Here is an 18225-nt window from a genome sequence, read left to right as displayed (position 1 = left end):
ACCATGAATGAAAGGGCATTTTGGTCATTTGATCAACACTCAACTCCATACATTTTTAATGAATCCATTAGTGGCATCACACTAGGAAAACTTTGCATCTCCATCAAAGCCAAAACGCTTCCTTGTCCTTCGTGAACAGTTGTAGTTCCTTTGTATTTGTATTTCTGCTCTTGTTTTTCTATTGCAAAAACAGAAATCAAATCTCTTACCTTTAAATTTGAACCGCTACCTGTGTTTGTCTATTGCAAAAACAGAAATCAAAGCTCTTACCCTTTAAATTTGAACCGCAGGTCCGGTGGTGGGATTTTCAGGTTGGTTGAATTATTGGAGGTGCCAAGTGAGGCGAGGCTGGCCGATGATGATGATGTTGCGATAGGGGAGATGGAGATGAAGGACCGATTAGTGTGGGAGGAGGAAGCTAAGTATGTGAGGAGGAGGAGGCGTATTCAATTTAGGTATTAGCTGTACTTAATCAAAATGGGAGCATATTTTTAGTTATTTGATTTTGTTTCTAGTACATCTCATTAACCATATTAGATGCTGCAATTAACCGTATTAAATGCTGCAATTGTGTGTATTATATTTATTTATCCCTTTATAATACGGGTTTTTTTACAACCGTATTAGATGGGGGTGTACTCTATAGCCAATTTTCCAGTAGTGGTACTTTCATTCATCTACAGATTTTTTTTACTAAATTAACGGTATTATATGTTGGTAATTATTTGTGTTTATGTAGCTTTGCTGGAACAAGAAGGTGCAAGCTTATAATTTTGAACGTCAGAGATGAAAGAAAAGAAGCTTGTATTCCCAATTCGACAATTATTTTGGATATAAACACTTGATTTCAAACTCATTTTGTTTTGTTGCTAATAAATTAAACTATTGCTCGTGACATGAGTTTTATTATAGAGTGTTTCAACAAGTTTTCATATTTAAGTTTTTGCCATGAAAATTTATAAATTAACTAAATACAAATTACAAAAATGCAATTTTTTTTGACATATTTGATAAATGCTACTTTTCATGTTCACAGTGAGTTGAACTGAGAACTTACCAAAATTCTATATATAAATTACAACTTTTTGAACCCATGCAGGGTCAATCTATACACAAATTCTACAAAAAATAGAAGTTTTTAAAATGTTACATTTTAGGTCTGTATATTTGTATGTTATTTGCTAAAATAAACAAATATTATTTTATTTCTATTTTAACAATATTAACCCGACTAAACCAACCTGGTTAACTCGAAACCCGACTAACCCTAAGCTGACTAACTCGAACCTTAATAGGACCAGGTTTAGGGTGAATTCTTAAAAAAAAAAAAAAAAAAAAAAAAGACCGACCCGGCACGTTTTGGTGGAATATCAGGCCCTTTATATGTACTTCACTGCAGCAACAATCACTAAAATATATCTCTGTTATGTTATGTGAGAAAAGAAGAAGAAGAAGGCTTGTTTATCGACTCAAAAAACTGCTGCACTATATTCAGAAAATAGATGGCTTTTATAGCCTACAAAAACCTAACGACTCCAAACAAAACAATCCCACGTTTACAATTTTTTAGCACCTTAACTACCGATCTGAAAGGCCCAAAAGACTTGGTCCATATGACTCATTCAACCCATGACCTACTACGTTTTATGCAATTACTAAATTAAATAGTAAACTAAAATAACCTGTCAAGATTAAACCCAACACGTTTAACCAAAACCCAATATACACGTCTCAATTGAATTCAAAATGTGAAATCCCCTTTCTCTTTTCTAAATTTATCTCTTGAATTGAATTCAAAATTTGAAATCCCATTTCTGTTTTTCTAAATTTCTCTCCTTAAACCCTAACAGAAGGCTTCCTGGGTTGCTAATGGTTTTTACATGCCGCTACCTTATCCACCGTCATCATCACAGTATGTTCCGACACAGGTTTCCAATCTTTGCTGCTCTCTGCACCAACGTCATTCAACATCGTTACGGCCTTCAAATTCATCTACCTATATCTCCAAATATTATATAGAAACTTTCTGTTAGAAAGGTGTTTTAACATTTTAGGAATATCATTTAAACTAATAAGGTGATCTTGATTGTTTATAAAAGTTTAACATGTTGATGTTTTTGATCCAAGAAGGTGCAGATGGCATCATGTGGTCATGCTTTACTTTTAGAATAAAAGGAACATTTACAATCTCTTTATTGGCACTTTTTGGGACATTTGTGTTTGTTGATGAACTTACAACTTATTTGGGAGGACACCATATAGGTATTTCCATTCTTCCACTCCCAGTTTCTTGTCTGTTGATGAATTTTTCTTGCTGATGTTGTCAAATAAAAAGAAAATTTTGCTAGCTTATGTTATTTGGGAGGACACCATATAGGCACTTCCATTCTTCCTCTCACAAAGCCCACAAGACCTTTTCCAAATATGTTTCTAATCTACCCAAATATTGTATTTATCTTCTTCTTCACATAATTTTTTTTTGTCAAATAAAGCATTGAATCATGTTGGTTTTTTTATCAGGTGTGCATACATATTACAACAATACAGATCTCTTCTTAATGGAATGGTGGAAATAGCCAATTATCCATTAGGTAAAGGAGAGACACTTGCCAATTTTGCAGTTGATAGAATATTGGTGGTGGTGCTAGAGATTTAGGTGTTGCAGGAGGTTTAGGTGCAACATATTGTTCACCTTATATCACAATGGACGGTGGTTATCATGTTAGGTCATCTAGCCAAACCTCTGTATTCACTACTAGAAACTTGAGTTTCAGCTATGGATTTTGCTACGGATTTGTTCTCTAGCAAAATTTAGACTTATAGCTAGGGAATTGCGATGGATCTACCATGTTTTTGATAGTTATTTTATTTGTTTAACATGTGGAATATTAGTGAGGATTTACCGAGGGATCAGCTATGCATCTCGCAAGTATTATCGATGCACCACTATCCCTCGCTAATCAGTCGAAAAATGAAGGGCCTTAGCTAGGGTTCAACGACGGATAAAAAATTGCACCAGCTGGTACGCGTTTAGCGAGAGAACATCGACGGAAACTATATTGTGGGTACGCGCGTTTTGTTTTTTCTATCGCCAATCTCTAGCTGAAATTGGCACAACCCAGTTCCATCTTCACGAAATGCATTGGAATTTCTGGTACGCGTTTCCTTCCCTCCAGCACTACTCACCCACTTCCATCTTTCAAGTTCACGAAATGCGTTTTGTTTTTTCTATCACTCTGGACTCTGGACATGAATTTTGAACAGATGACGGCATAGAAGTTCCCTTCAATCTGTTAACCCACTTCCATCTCACAATCTCTGTTTGAACAGATGACGATGACGGCACTACACACCCGATTCCGGCAACCTCCGCATTTTTAAGCTGAAAGTATTCTTCGTTAACTTTCGGATTCAGGTAAATCTCATCCCTATTAGGTTTAGTTTTAGTTCAATTGCACAATATACTTTGTTAGGGTTTAATTTCTCATTTTTTCTTTTTCAATCGATGTCCCTCTTATCTCTCAGCATTATATACATGAATAACCCTGAAAGTTAGAATTAGAACTTGATTTAGGGCTTGATTCATCATAGTTTGTCATCCAATTTATGAGAATTTAAGGATTCAGGAACACCAGTTGTAAGGACTGCTAGCAGGGATAAAACACTGCCCAACATGTTGAGTTGTAGGTCAGTTACAGTCGCAATACCAACTCCCATGAGAAGAACAGTAAGTGAGAAACGGATCTTCTTGCTGTAAAAAGTGATAAGTCACCTCAAATATGATTCATGAGGGTAAAATTGTCTGAATGGACAAGAAATTTCCGAAAAGTAAATCTTGAAGAGAAAATGGTAAGAAAAAGAAAGGTTAAAAAAGGTTAACCTGAATTGTTTGCTGAAGAAAAGAGTCTCTAAAAGAACAGTGCATGGGATGATTGCTAATTTGGTCATCTGAAATAAAACCATGAAAAAACAAACATTACATTTCCCTAAAACTAATGAAAATATTAAGTGTAAATGAACATTTTATACACTTTTGAAAGATTTTAACACAATAGGTAATGATTATTAAAAAAAATTGTCATCTTTAGTTGCATTTGCATGAGTTGTCTCAATTATGATCTTCCATAACCACAGGGAAGAATCACTAGCTTCCTAACCCTGAATGTTATTTCATTAATATTATAAGTTTTCACTTCCTTTTGGGGTATGTGTATCAAGAGATGTGGCTGCTATGTTTTTATGACTTATGTCATTACATTAGGAAGTATACGTGTTTTTACCAAAAAACTCTATTTTGCCCTTAATTTGCATTGGAAAGATTTGCCCCGATAATTTGGTGTTGCTCTCATCTTCTAGTTCTACATCATGTTGTGTTGGGTTGTTTCCAATAAAATCCTTTTGACACTTTTAACTGGGTTGTTTTAGAAGCTTTGTCTACCTGATTGGTTGTTATTATTATTTTTTTGGCCTCTATTTTGGCTGCTTTAGCTTCTTTCTACTATCTACTCCAGCTTCTTAAGCTAGTTTTATTTGTTTGTCTTTGTCGTAATAAAAAGATTTATGTGGTGTAATAAAAAGTCTTATTATAGATATATGGAGCAATATAGAATGTGTCATTTGAAGATATCAATAAAAAAGTTTCATTGTGGGTCTCATTTGTGTTTTGGTAGAAGCTTCTCAGATTTGAACTACAAATTGTAGTTATTTGACTATAATTATTTGTTTGTTTAAGGGGCCTCATTTTTGCCGTCGCCCTGGGCCCCAAATCGGCTTGGACCGATCCTGTCTCAAGGGCACAGAATCATAATCTTCTTCTTCTACTTCATATAAAATTACCAAAATACCCCCCGAAAGACTTGTTATAGGATGCTTACAGGTTCATCATCTGATTCTGATGTTTGCAAACACTCTTCGAACATCCTGACATCCTGACCTGCTGCTAACTGCTAAGTTTTCCATCTAAATCTTTTTATCTCTCTTTTTCTTGTTTTAATTTTAATTCTCCATTTTCAGCACGAAAAGGGATTTTCATATGTGTTCCATTGTTTTCAAAGCCATTGTTGACTTGTTCATGTTGATTTTCCATTTGACTTTGACCTCCTGAATCACTTCTAGCCAATGAAGAGCATTGTGTTTCTGTACTGGTGTTCAGTATCAAAATGAAAAAGATTAGACAATTTGAGTAATAAAAATTAATATCATTAAAAAAAAAAAAGCAAAGTCAGAGAAACCTGTTGCATGAAGGACCCATTATGCAGTTGACATGTGATCATAAATTTTGTACCATTATTAATATACATACCATTTTGTTAAAAAAACAAAAAAAGCTCAAATTTCAAACATTTTATGATCGCATGTCAACTGCATAATGGGTCCTTCATGCAACAGGTTTCTCTGACTTTGCTTTTTTTTTTTTTTTTTTTTTTTTTTTTATGATATTAATTTTTATTACTCAAATTGTCTAATCTTTTTCATTTTGATACTGAACACCAGTATGCTCAAGAATTTTTATTACTCAAATTGTCCATTGTTGACTTGTTCATGTTGAATTTCCATTTGACTTTTTCAAACTTACCTTTCAACTCTCCAAAAGTGATGAGGCGATTAAGACAATCCTGAAAAGCTGTCAAGACAATCTTCTCCTGAGCAGCATAAGTTTCAGTCACCACCTGTCCATGTGGCAGCTGAGCTGGCACGTGGGCCCCACCGGGTATAGAATTTGAAGCAGTGAAAACCGTATCTTGTTCATCACACATCAATGCTAAAGTTCCAGGGGACATGGGACTCCCTTTTGACCCATCTGGCCCATCTGAACCCGACCCATTTGGGCCCATTTCATCATCATCATTGTGGGCCCCACTTGAAGGTTCATCTGCCACCACTTTTTCAGTTTCAGGTTCTTCTTTTAATGTTGAGCTTTCTCTCTGATCATCTTTATTTTTACAAATAAACAACTCATTTTTTTTTTTAAAAATAGAATGTAAAGATATTATATTTTATAATAAACAAAAATAAATGAAAGTACATTGCTATTTTGTTACAATTACCTGCAAGCATTCTTGCAGCTTCATTTGCATACACCACTAAAACAGAACAAAGCTCCTTTATATCATCCGGCCTAATAAGATCTACTAAAAGAGACCTTCAATTTCAACAATTGATCAAATAGTTAGTTTTATAATAAAAAAAACATTGCAACTTAAAAGATTTTATAAACATGTATACATGCAAGAAACAACGATGTAGTTTCATTAATTTGTTGATTATAATAGGGTTAATCTCAAAAAAGACCTTATCTTTTTTCCAGATTAAACCTCCAAAAAAAGTTGTCTGCAAAAAACCTTGTGTTTTTTCATTTTTTTTTTTTTTCTGAAAAAGCCCTCAACTTTGTATTTTTTTCCGAAAAAAAAAACCTTCAACCTTCTAAATGCTTCCAAATACACCCTCAATTTTTTTGTTTTTCTCGAAAGAATCCTAACATTTTACAATTTTTTTGGGGGAAATTGTCAAATTAACAAAAAAGAACCGATTATTTCATTTTGGCTCAAATTAACAAAAAAGTCATTTTTTTTCTTTTAACAAGAAATCATTGTTGACCGTTTCGTCCTCGAATGACATAAAAGATTTGGGTGGCATTGGCAAAGACAAGATACCACACACTATCTTGATTCCTGGCTGAAACCCAATTTGTCCTAGTCAGCATCCGAACTAAAAAAAAAAGTATAATGACCTTAAATATTTATATAAAAGCTACAAACCTTTTCCCACATATTCCCTTTTACTTGTTTCTGTCCCTCTTCTAGAACTGATCCATCAGGACCTAACCAAACTTCATATAAAAGCTACAAATCTTTTCCCACATATTCCCTTTTACTTGTTTATGTCCCTCTTCTAGAACTGATCCATCAGTGCAATCTTTGTAATTGATCCCTACAAACTGCATATTTCAAGAAAGTTACATATTGACCAAAGAATAAATAACGTTGACCATTATTTTAAGGACACTGACCTTCAACATTTTGAGCTCCGTTTTAGTGATCACCCGATTGTTTATCTTTACTTTTGTGTTTCCATTGCTAGCATTTTACATGATTGAACCACCAAGTGACAGTTGAGGGGTAATTCTTTGAAGACAAGGCTTTGTTGTTTTTAGGCCTGGCAATTGGGTTGGGTTCGGGTTGGCAGGTCACGGGTTGGCGGGTTGGCGGGTTGAAATTCAGAAACTCAACCCAACCCATATAATATATGGGTTGGCGGGTTGTTGGGTCACGGGTTGATGGGTTGGAAACATCAACCCAACCCAACCCAACCCATATAACCTATATAAATATATGGGTTGGCGGGTTCACATGTCAGTGGGTCGAACCCAACACGTATAACCCATTTAATAAGCAACACATTTTAGGATGAAATTGAAAAATCCAATTAAAATGAAGTCTAAAAGTCGTAAACATTAAACATAAATTCATAAACATCCAAAATAAACATTAAACATAAAGTCATAAACATCCAAATAAAACTCTAAAAATCAAAACATTCATGAAAAGTGCAATTGTTCAAACATACTGTAGAGTGTAGATTGTTACTTACCGTAAAGAGAAAGGAAGGTGGGTCGAAAACGTCAAAGCTGACAAGAGTGAGTACGAACAACAATGAGCGAATGAGGAGCGGGTGACGATTGGCCCGATGAGTGATTAAATCATGAGTTCGTGATGTTGCTTCCATCGAAGATTGGTCCTTAACTCCTTAATCTTTATCCTTCGTTCGATCGTTCGTGAATGTGGAGACTGGAGCGGGTGAGGAACGATTTTTTTTATTAAGGCACACAAATACCTAATGCCTGGCTGCACAAGGACTCAACAATCAACACTCAAGGAGTCAAGGTCAAAGATGGATGATGGGATCATGAGACACAAGCCCAACAGTAGCCCACAACACAATGCCACATTGCCCAAACATATGGCTGATAATATACGAAATTACGAACGAATACCAAATTAAAATTGAAGGATATGATAAATAGAAACTAATAGTATAATATGATGTTAGATTGTTAAAAAAAATAGATAATTAAATATATTAGGCAGGTTGGCGGGTTGACCCGCGAACCCAAACAGGTAACCCAACCCAACCCATTAAATAAACGGGTTGGCGGGTTAACGGGTTGACGGGTTGGCGGGTCAGAAATCTCAACCCTAACCCGCTTATTTTCGTGTCGGGTTACGGGTTGGGTCAAGAGTTGCCACCCCTAGTTGTTTTCATCTTTTTATTGAATAAAAATAAAATATACCTTTTTTGCCCTTGCTTCAGCCATCCTCTGTTTTTGCCTCAGTTTCTTCTTTTGTGAAGTAGGCATTTTTGCTAGCTCATCATTTTCTTCAGTTGATTATTTTTTTATCAGATGTTATATCAAGTTGGTAGTCACATTGTAACTAAATTCTTTATAATATGAAGTGTGATTTATATTTGATTGAATGAAGTACAAATTGTGTACTTAAGTTAAAACAATCATAATAATGATTATAATAATAATTAATATATTTAAGTCACATGAAATCCAACAAAAACAACTGGCAAATCGATCATAAATCTGTCACATGCATGAAACCACATCGTTATTTAAGCTTCTGTTCCTAATTCTACCTTACTCACTTTCTTTGTTTTTATTTATTAAATCAAGTATCGCTTTTTTGAGTATTAAAATTAACACGAATTTAATAGTACTACCAATAACTAATCTCTTATTATTTATTAAATAAGATCTCATAGAACTAATAATATTATTATACAACTTGATATAACATCTTTATAACAACATTAACTAAATAAAAATTAGGTACAAGAAATTAAAATATATGAAAAATTATTTTTTTTTGAAAAGATTGTATAGTATTACGTTACATAACAAAAGATATGCAAATGACACTTTAAGTCCCTGTAGTTTTAATATTCCGGAATTATATTTTTAGTCCTTGTAGCTTTAAATTTTAGGAATTACACTTTTGGTCACTATGAAAGTGGGAAATAAGCAAAAGACACTTTTGGTTCCTATAGTTTTAGTTTTCCAGAATTATATTCTTGGTCCCTAAAGTTTTTAGTTTGCGGGAATTACATTTCTGGTCCTTGTAGTTTATTTTTACAAAATTACATTTTTAGTCCCTGTAGTTTTTAATTTGCAAAAGCTAAATTTCTGGTCCCTGAAGTTTTAAATTTCTGGAATTACAATTTTGGTCACTATGAAAGAGGGAAATAAGCAAGACACTTTTGGTCCCTATAGTTCTAGTTTTCCAAAATTATCTTTTTGGTCCCTGAAGCTTTTAGTTTGTAGGAATTACAATTCTTGTCCCTGTAGTTTTAATTTTCCAAAATTACATTTTTAGTCGCTACAGTTTTTGGAATATGATTGCATAGTTATAATAAAAATAAGTAATTCATATTGTATAATTGTAGTTTCCAAGGATGCTTTTAGTAATGTGCATATGATTACATTATCTAATTTCTAAATAGTAGTTATATATTTGGTTGTAGCTAGTCATTATGTCAACACGTAGTGATAGAGACTGGATGTACAAAAGGTTAGATCATGGGTATCTTAGCACAACATATCATGCATCCATCAAAGGATTTCTGGATGTTGCTTTTTCTAATGAAGCAACCGTTGATGGGGATTATATTAGATGTCCTTGTTTTAAATGCAAGAACATGTATTATAAAACAAGAGGTGATGTAGAGCTTCACTTGTTACAAAATGGTTTCACTCCTAACTACACAACTTGGTGGGCACATGGTGAAAGAAATACGATACCTCAACATGAGGAAGAATCTTCTAATCCGATGCAGGATCCGATGGAAGATGATGATGATGATGTTAATGGGTGTACACAAATGTTGATGGATGTAATGGAGGAACGCCCGAATCCAACTGCCAAGGGGTTCTATGATATGTTGGAAGACGTTGATGAACCTTTGTGGGATGGATGTGAAAATTATTCAAAATTACAAGTTGCAACAGAGTTGTTGCATTGGAAGTCAGAATACAATATATTTGAGGCTGCTTATGATCACATACTTCCTATAATTAAGCGGATGTTATCCAAAGGTGAGAAGCTAGTTGAGAACTTCTATGAGACGAAGAAGCTTTTGAAAATAGTTAGACTCCCAGAAAAAAAGATCCATGCTTGCAAAAACCATTGCATGATATTCTATGGGGCAGATTCTGATTTGACTAAGTGTCGAGTGTGTGATCATGATCGGTACAAGAGTGGCAGACTGCCATATCTGGTTATGAGGTACTTGCCGATTGCTCCTAGACTCCAAAGGTTGTATTTGACAAAAAAGACGGCAAAGCAAATGACATGGCACTATGAACATCAAATAGAACCGGGTTTGATGGTCCATCCAAGTGATGGTGAGGCTTGGAAGCATTTCGACTTAATGCATCAAGAATTTTCAAGTGAACCACGTAATGTTCGCCTTGGGTTATGCACCGATGGGTTCAGTCCAAATAATTCAAATACAACCCCGTATTCATGTTGGCCTGTTTTCCTTTCAATTTATAACTTGCCTCCTTGGATGTGCTTAAAAGAACCATATGTTCAGTTAAGCATAGTTATTCCTGGAAAAAAGAGCCCAGGTCAAAATATAGATGTGTTTCTCAGGCCGCTAATTGACGAGTTAAAGATGCTATATACAAACGGTGTTGTCACTTATGATGCTTCGACTAAATGCAATTTCACAATGAAAGCTATACTTCTTTGGACAGTTAGTGACTTTCCGGCTTATGCAATGTTATCGGGATGGAGCACACATGGCAAGTTAGCATGTCCGTATTGTATGGGTGAGTCGGGGTCGTTTCGGTTACACCATGGTAGTAAACCATGTTGGTTTGACTGCCATCGAAATTTTTTACCTGAACAACACACTTATAGGGGTTACAAAACAGGATTTCTGGCTAATAAGGTTGAGAGATCTAGCCCCCCACCAATATTAACCGGTGATCAGATTTGGGAGCAAGTACGACACTTTCCAATTGTTTATGAAGGCAAACCTTTTAGAGCGAAGAATGCAAAATTGCCTGGTTTCGGGATTACTCATAATTGGGTTAAGAGGAGCATCTTTTGGGAGCTACCATATTGGCGGAAGTTGTTAATACGACATAACCTTGATCCCATGCACATTGAGACAAATGTGTTTGAAAATCTTTTCAACACTGTGATGGACACTCCGAAAAGGAAAGACAACATGAATGCAAGAAAAGATATAGAAATGTATTGCAATCGAGTGCAATGGCATACATGGAAGAAGGGAAATAAGGATATGAAAAAGAGAGCATCGTTTGCTTTGAGCAAAGAACAAGTAGCTAAAATATGCCAATGGTTGATTAAACTTAAATTCCCGGACGGATACGCCTCAAACTTGGGGGGTGCGTTAATGTAGATGATAATAGCTTTTACAAATTCAAGAGTCACGAGTGCCATGTATTTCTTCAAAGATTGTTGCCTATTTCTCTAAGAGGTATGGTGCCAAATTCAACATGGGATGCAATTACAGAGTTGTGTACATTCTTTCGTGTAATATGTTCAAGGGTGTTACGCGTAGATGACTTACAACGCTTGCAAACTACTATTGTTGAAACGCATTGCAAGTTGGAAAAAATATTTCCACCTGGATTCTTTGATTCAATGGAGCATCTTGTTATCCACTTAGCTTGAGAAGCTATGCTTGGTGGTTCGGTTCAATATAGGTGGATGTATCTTTATGAAAGGTATATTTTTTTACCATACAAAATATTCTACCATAAAACCTATGGAATTTCTAATAAGTCTTTTCCAACATCTTTTTAGGAAGTTGGGATCAATGAAAAGAAAGATAAAAAACCATGCGAAGGTTGAGGGGTCCATTGTTGAGGCTTACATGATTGGAGAAATATCGACTTTTTGCTCACAATACTTTTTGCCTACAATTGAAACCCGGTTGAATCGTGAGTCGTGTAATTTTGCCCCAGACATTCCTAGTTATACCATGGTCGACTCTCGATTAAGCATTTTCAAAGTTCCATCTCGAGGATTATTCGAAAAAAGTGGACAACGGTGGCCTTTGACAGATGATGAGATGCGTATTGCTCATAATTACATCTTGATCAATTGTGTTGAGGTTCTACCTTTTTTAAGGTATGTCAAGTTATCTATTTTTCCTTGATATCGTGAATCTCTAAAATGTTTGTTATTTTTTAAGGTTTTTTGAAAATTATGTGATCCAAAGCCAACCTGATATGGATGATGGAGCATTTGAAAGGTTTAGGGATCAACATTTTGCTAACTGGTTTAAAGATCATGTGAGTATGATACGAGAAAATTTTGTGTTACCAAAGTGTCTTCCCCCGTGAATTAGTTAACAAATGAATTTATCAATGTAGGTTTTTCAACAATCAAATGATATCAGTCAACATCTGAAATGCCTTGCACGAGGACCATTACGACATGTTAGGTCCTATAAAGGATACTTTGTCAATGGTTACAAGTTTCATACTGAAAAATATGGTGATGGATGGGTCACACACAATAGTGGTGTATGTGTAAGAGGGACTTGTTACAATGAGACTGAGTGTGACTATTATGAGTTGTTGGATGAGGTCTTAGAAGTAGAATATCAAGGCATAGGGCGTTGTATCGTAGTATTGTTCAAGTGTATATGGTTTAACCCAACTGAAGGGGTACGTGTGGATCGAAAGCATAATTTGGTTGATATTAAATACAAATCAAGGCTAAGAAATGAAGATCCGTTTATCCTAGCGTCACAAGCAGAACAAGTGTATTATGCACCATATCCCGCAATGAAGGATTTGAAAGATTGGTGGGCTGTCGTCAAGACGAAGCCAAGGGGTGTATATGATCTACGACAATGTGTTATTGAAGAAGATGATGATGAGGATGAAGAGGACCAATTCTTTCAAGAAAGTGAAGCAATTTTACCTTCTACAAGTAGTGGTGCAAATGAGGTGGCAGGACCCCTTTCTCATGTAATTGAAGGAGAAATAGAAGAAGTTAATGACAATGACATTGAGAGAGAAGAGGATGAAGAAGTTGATGATAACTTGGATGATTCATCCCTAGATGATATTGAAGATAAAGACAACATATGTGATGATAATTCTGATGATGTGTAATTACTAAAAACGTGGAATGAAACAATGTATTTGGAACTATAGCCTAATGGACCTTATCAATAACTTTTTAGCTAAAATGATCGTTTTCTTTTTCTATATACCTTACACTTTCATTTATTTGTGTATTATAGCATGTTACCTTCTCTTACTTCTAAAATTTTCTATTATAATACATACTTGTTCTAACCAATAGTTTATTAATTCTTGATTTTAAGGGTTATTTTTTGACTAATGGCGTCACGAGGAGCCCGTCGTGGTGGTCGTAGTGGTAGTCACATTGGTGGTCGTGATGCTGGAGATAGAAATGCATCTCAATCACTCAATAATGTAGAAAGTCAACCTTCTTCTTCTTCAGTTAGAGGATCAAACATCTTGGAACAAGTTCCAAGTAACCCATCAAAAAGGAAGTTCATTGAAGTCGATTCTGAAAAGGAGTACTAATGTTAATTTTACAATTGTTTATGAAAACGAATTTACTTATTAATGATAATACTAATGCTAATCTTTTAATTATTTATTTTTTGCAAAATATACGGATCAGATTTTAGTGATCAGAGCCATCGCATGTATACTGAAGACGATGTTTGACGGCCCATGGACCTCATGGAAGAAGGTTGACAAAGAACATCGTGATGCAATGTGGGAACACTTCAAGGTTTGTACTTATTATTTTTATGATTTATCAAAGTAAAACTTGGTGTAAAATGGAAAAGATAACTGTATGCGTGATCTACATGTAGGGTTTGTATGTCTGGCCCGAAGCGACTGATGTTCTTGCTCGCAAGGTATGGGAAGACTGTATGAAGAAACAATTTCCTGACATAATGCGAAGAGCACGTGAAGAATCTTTAAAACTTGCCAAAGCTGCAAATGTGAATGCCTCACTAGAAATGGAAGCTAAACATCAACAAATACGTGAGGAAATGGATGCGAAAGCTCCAGCAATAGATGTCAAACAACAACAAATTGATGCAAAATATGAAGCAATGGAGAAGATGTATGCAACCTTGCAAAATATGATGAGAAATTGAAAATTAAAGGTAATATGATGTTAACCATTAGTATTTGATGTTTTTGAATGACTTGTTAACCTTTTGTATTTGATATTTTGATTATTTTGAATAATGTTTTATAGGAATGTGAACCGAAGACGATTGGATGGACATGAAATGAAGAGAGCATCTAAAATGTTATTTTGAAATTATGTTTTGTGAAAACTCATTTCCCGATGCATACTTTGGATTTCTTGGTGCTAAAATGCTATTTTGAAGTTAAACCTTTGGGAGTTTGATGTTATATGGATAGTTTTGGTTTTGGATGTTTTTTGAATGATACTTTGGTAAACTTTGATAGTTTTGGTATTGTAATGTTTGGTTGCATTTTTATATGATGTTTTTTAGTATAAAAATTTGATGATTGTAGTATTTTTTTTTTCTTTTAGAATCATAATAAAAAAAAAAAGATATTACAAGTTCGTGTTGGATTGGTGAGAATAAAAAAAGTATTTTAATGCATCAATTTTGCGAGGGATTAGCTACGGAAAAAATATCATGTCTAAAGTTTGAGACGGATCAGCGACGGAACAAAAAAAAATTAATGTATAAATTTTGCAAGGGATTAGCTATGGAAAAAAACCATGTCTAAAGTTTGCGATAGATTAGTGATGAAAAAAAAGAGAAATCAATATATAAATTTTGCAAGGGATTTGCTACGGGAAAAAACTGATCACTGAAATTTTGCGACAGAAAAGCGACGGAATGACTTTATCAAATTTTGTTGCTAATGCCCTGAGTAAATGTGTTGAGTGACATTTAGCGACGGATATTCTGTCGCTAAATTTGTCGCAAGGAAAAACCTCTCCGTCGCTAAAACCCTCGCTGAGAAATTAGCCACTTCTTAATTACCTATGGAGCGAGTCCGTCACTGATCCATCGCAAACAACATTTAGCGACAGAATAGCGACGGATACTTCGGTCTCTAAAACCCATGTTTCTAGTAGTGATTGCCTCCTACAAGGTCTGTTGCTTGTTCTTATAATTATTGTGAGGGTATTTAGGTCATTTAATCAGAAAGTTATCTTTTTTTTTTTTTCCAGTTTCATTGAAGTAAAGAAAACAATACAAATAAACCTAGTAGTGACGTGAAGCTTTCTCAGAGACCTGGTAAGACATAGATGATAAAGTATTTTCTGGATAATAAAGATTTGAGAAAATTGTATAAATAAGGGCAAATTTGGAAAAAATAAGTCATGATCTTGTTAAACGTTGTACTAAAAAAAGCGTTCGGTTGTATTTGATTTTGTAGAGATTGCGAATGATGAATTGAGGCACACAAAGACCGAAGCTCACAAGGATGTTTGAGTTCTAGACCTTATCAAATTGGCTTCTTTTTTTGTTTCTAATAAAAAGTACTAATTTATTATTGATTGTTACTTGTTATATAGATAGAAATGAAGTTTGATAAGTGAAGTATTAAATAAGTGAAAACCTATTCAAAAATTAGGTGTGAGTTCCAAGGGAGTTCCTGAGGAGTGGTACTTGTGGTGTTGCAGGACATAGGCTATCTTTGGTCTCCAATGCTCTCACTCTTTTGGGAAGGTGTTGTATTTCCCAAATATTTTTGGTACATCACCCTCACCCTTTTGTATTTTAATCATATTTTCTGTCTGAAAAATGATTAACTTCTTTCATGTGTGTTTATGTCTATGATTGTGGTAAATGCAACAAAAAGCAATGTGTTTGTTTTCATTAATTTTTTATATTTTAAGTAACAAATTAAAGAAGTTTTACCTTTCATCTTTTTTTATAAAGACATTCTACTTTGAAAAATCTACTCATTTATAACAGTAAAAAATGCTATAAATGAAAGTAGATTGTCATTTCATGCATTTATAAGTCATAACCCCATATATATCTACCTTTTTAAAGTTTTTTGTTGTGACATTGCCATGTAAAAATGCTATAAATGAAAGTAGATTGTTATTTCTGACATGCTTTTTTAGGTAGTGAAATTGCCATAATAAAATGAACCCTTTTTGAAGTTGTTTCTATTAAAAAGTATTTAAGAATCTATATCGTTGTTTATCAAATAAATATTTTTTATTTTTGAATTTTATACCCTTATTGCTTTCTGTTTTTACTTTTTTCTAAAATATTTTTGTAGTAACTTCATCTATTTTAGGTTTTGAATGCACCATGTTTTGCAGGTTTTATTGGAATGGCTATGCTTAATGATGGGTCCAATGAAAACTGGAGAGGGTAAAACATTGGTTTCTATATATGCTGCATATCTAATTTCTGACCTGAAGTATGTGATAACGCCCATAATTTTTTGATTTATTGTATGTATCCTCATTGTGGTAATAGTCAATGATTACCTTACTGAACGTGATGCTGAGTGGATGGGTTGTGCTCACGTTTCTTAGGTATTTCTGTTGGACTTATCCAAGTAAGTTGTTATTAATTCATGTAGCCATCTTCTTACATACACCAATAATTCAGTAAGTCTCTTTATGAGGATTTTTTTTTAAAACTTTCTTATAGAAGTTTAGTTGGGTATTGCCATAACTTATTATGGTTGTACATTTAATGATTCTAGGAACTTGGTTTTGACTATTTAATAGACAATCTTGCTAGCAACAGTAAACAAATTGCTATGAGATGGTATTACCATATTTTATTTATACTAAGGTTGATTTCATTTGAAGTGTCTCTTGGATTAATAACACAATGTTTATCAGGCCAAAACCATTCCATTTTGCAATGGTTGGTGAAGTTGAGTTGTCAAGTATATGTTAACCTTCTCAAGTGCCCAAATACCAAGATGATATTCATGTTTTGTATATACTTTGTTTTGAGCATCACAATTTTCTATTTCTTGCATTTAAGCTTCTTTTATCACAAATAAGTTGAAGTAGGTTTCCATTTCATGCATTTAGACATTTTTTGGTTAAAATACAAGAAATAACAACATACTTAATTTATTAAACTTGAAAACAAACATAAATTACTCTTTTTACTACATAAGTCATTTTATGTCCAGAAGTGCAGGAAACTTGTTGAAAAAGATTTAACATTTGAAGTTGCAAGGCTTAAAGATGTCATGAAGACTATTAAAGGAGAACTTATTCACGAGTACATTTTAATGTTGTGTTTTGTTTTTCTATAATAAATATTATACAATATTAGCAATTTATTACATTTATTTACTATTAGAATGATTATTTGTATTTGACATATTATATTTTGTGCAATGAATTATCTTTCTTATGTATGGTATTTTATTTTGTAATACAAAACTTCAAATGTGCCATTTAATTTGAAAATAACTAAATGTATTAAAAATATATAATTTTTAGAACATTTATAATTATGACACCCAAAAACGTGTGTCACTGAGGATTTAATGATACACATTGTGTGTCGTAATGTATGTCGTAAATGTGCGCCGTAAGGTTACGACATGCATATGTGTGTCGTCTTCCGTTATGACAAGGCTTTCATTGACATGCATGTGCGTGTCATCTGACACTTATACGACATGCAATGCGTGTCATTAAAGAATATTTTTCTAATAGTAGATAACGATAAGATGGTTGTCATTTGCCAAAAGGTCCTGTATCCCTTTCTTTGAGATGTGGATTGTATTGGTTTTCTTTGACTATCAAGAACCTAGGATGTAAATTAAAATAGATGACTGATCATGTAACAGTAACAATGCAAATAAAATGTTTTTCGGATCAATTGTAAGTAATTTTCTATACATGTCTTCGGTGACCACAATTTGACTCATTATAGTAAAAATTGTCAAAAACTATATTTTTATAATGTGTATCATGTATTATAGTGTAAAATTTTGTAGACACTCTGAATTGAAAAATAAATATTTGCAAATCTATTATTAATAATTACTATTTTATATTTCATATGATACTTTATTTTGTTATATGTTGTTTGCATGGGTTATAACCGAGTCTCTTATTATATAGTTCAACATACTGATAATATTTAAAATCATTTTTTAGATTTATTATAAAATTGTTATTCAATTGTTAATAGTAA

The 18225-nt window shown here is 33.7% G+C and overlaps 4 protein-coding genes across 12 annotated transcripts; 3 read left to right on the top strand and 1 right to left on the bottom strand.

Moving 5' to 3' along the window:
* The first annotated feature begins 1706 nt into the window (after positions 1-1706).
* LOC145001154 (uncharacterized) lies at positions 1707-14461 on the top strand. 8 transcript variants are annotated; one of them, XM_078960504.1, is made up of 7 exons: positions 1707-2037; positions 2137-2262; positions 2521-3154; positions 3331-3415; positions 13381-13820; positions 13906-14205; positions 14301-14461. In XM_078960504.1, the coding sequence occupies exons 5-6, from the start codon at positions 13746-13748 to the stop codon at positions 14194-14196; spliced, it is 366 nt and encodes a 121-aa protein (XP_078816630.1). In that variant the 5' UTR covers positions 1707-2037; positions 2137-2262; positions 2521-3154; positions 3331-3415; positions 13381-13745; the 3' UTR covers positions 14197-14205; positions 14301-14461. The 8 variants fall into 8 exon arrangements, with proteins under 8 accessions (XP_078816630.1, XP_078816627.1, XP_078816628.1 ...); XM_078960501.1 differs by having other exon boundaries at positions 2131-2262; XM_078960502.1 differs by having other exon boundaries at positions 2128-2262.
* On the bottom strand, positions 4970-6565 carry LOC145002601 (protein tesmin/TSO1-like CXC 5). The gene is made up of 4 exons (XM_078961843.1): positions 6555-6565; positions 6048-6142; positions 5576-5932; positions 4970-5136 (listed from the first exon to the last, which is right to left on the bottom strand). Exons 1-4 carry the CDS (start codon positions 6563-6565, stop codon positions 4970-4972), a joined length of 630 nt encoding a protein of 209 aa, XP_078817969.1.
* LOC145002600 (uncharacterized) lies at positions 9538-11436 on the top strand. Its single transcript, XM_078961842.1, has one exon. The coding sequence runs from the start codon at positions 9538-9540 to the stop codon at positions 11434-11436; it is 1899 nt and encodes a 632-aa protein (XP_078817968.1).
* Positions 11654-13343, top strand: LOC145003419 (uncharacterized). 2 transcript variants are annotated; one of them, XM_078962541.1, is made up of 4 exons: positions 11654-11764; positions 11844-12170; positions 12235-12334; positions 12416-13343. In XM_078962541.1, the coding sequence occupies exons 1-4, from the start codon at positions 11718-11720 to the stop codon at positions 13163-13165; spliced, it is 1224 nt and encodes a 407-aa protein (XP_078818667.1). In that variant the 5' UTR covers positions 11654-11717; the 3' UTR covers positions 13166-13343. The 2 variants fall into 2 exon arrangements, with proteins under 2 accessions (XP_078818667.1, XP_078818666.1); XM_078962540.1 differs by having other exon boundaries at positions 11758-12170.
* Positions 14462-18225: the final 3764 nt, after the last annotated feature.

Source organism: Lactuca saligna, chromosome 6, assembly GCF_052625555.1.
Source record: "Lactuca saligna cultivar CGN05327 chromosome 6, ASM5262555v1, whole genome shotgun sequence".
In the NCBI taxonomy this organism is placed as follows: domain Eukaryota; kingdom Viridiplantae; phylum Streptophyta; class Magnoliopsida; order Asterales; family Asteraceae; genus Lactuca; species Lactuca saligna.
The sequence above is the reverse complement of the archived record's forward strand: the minus strand, read 5'-3'. Positions and strand labels throughout refer to the sequence as shown.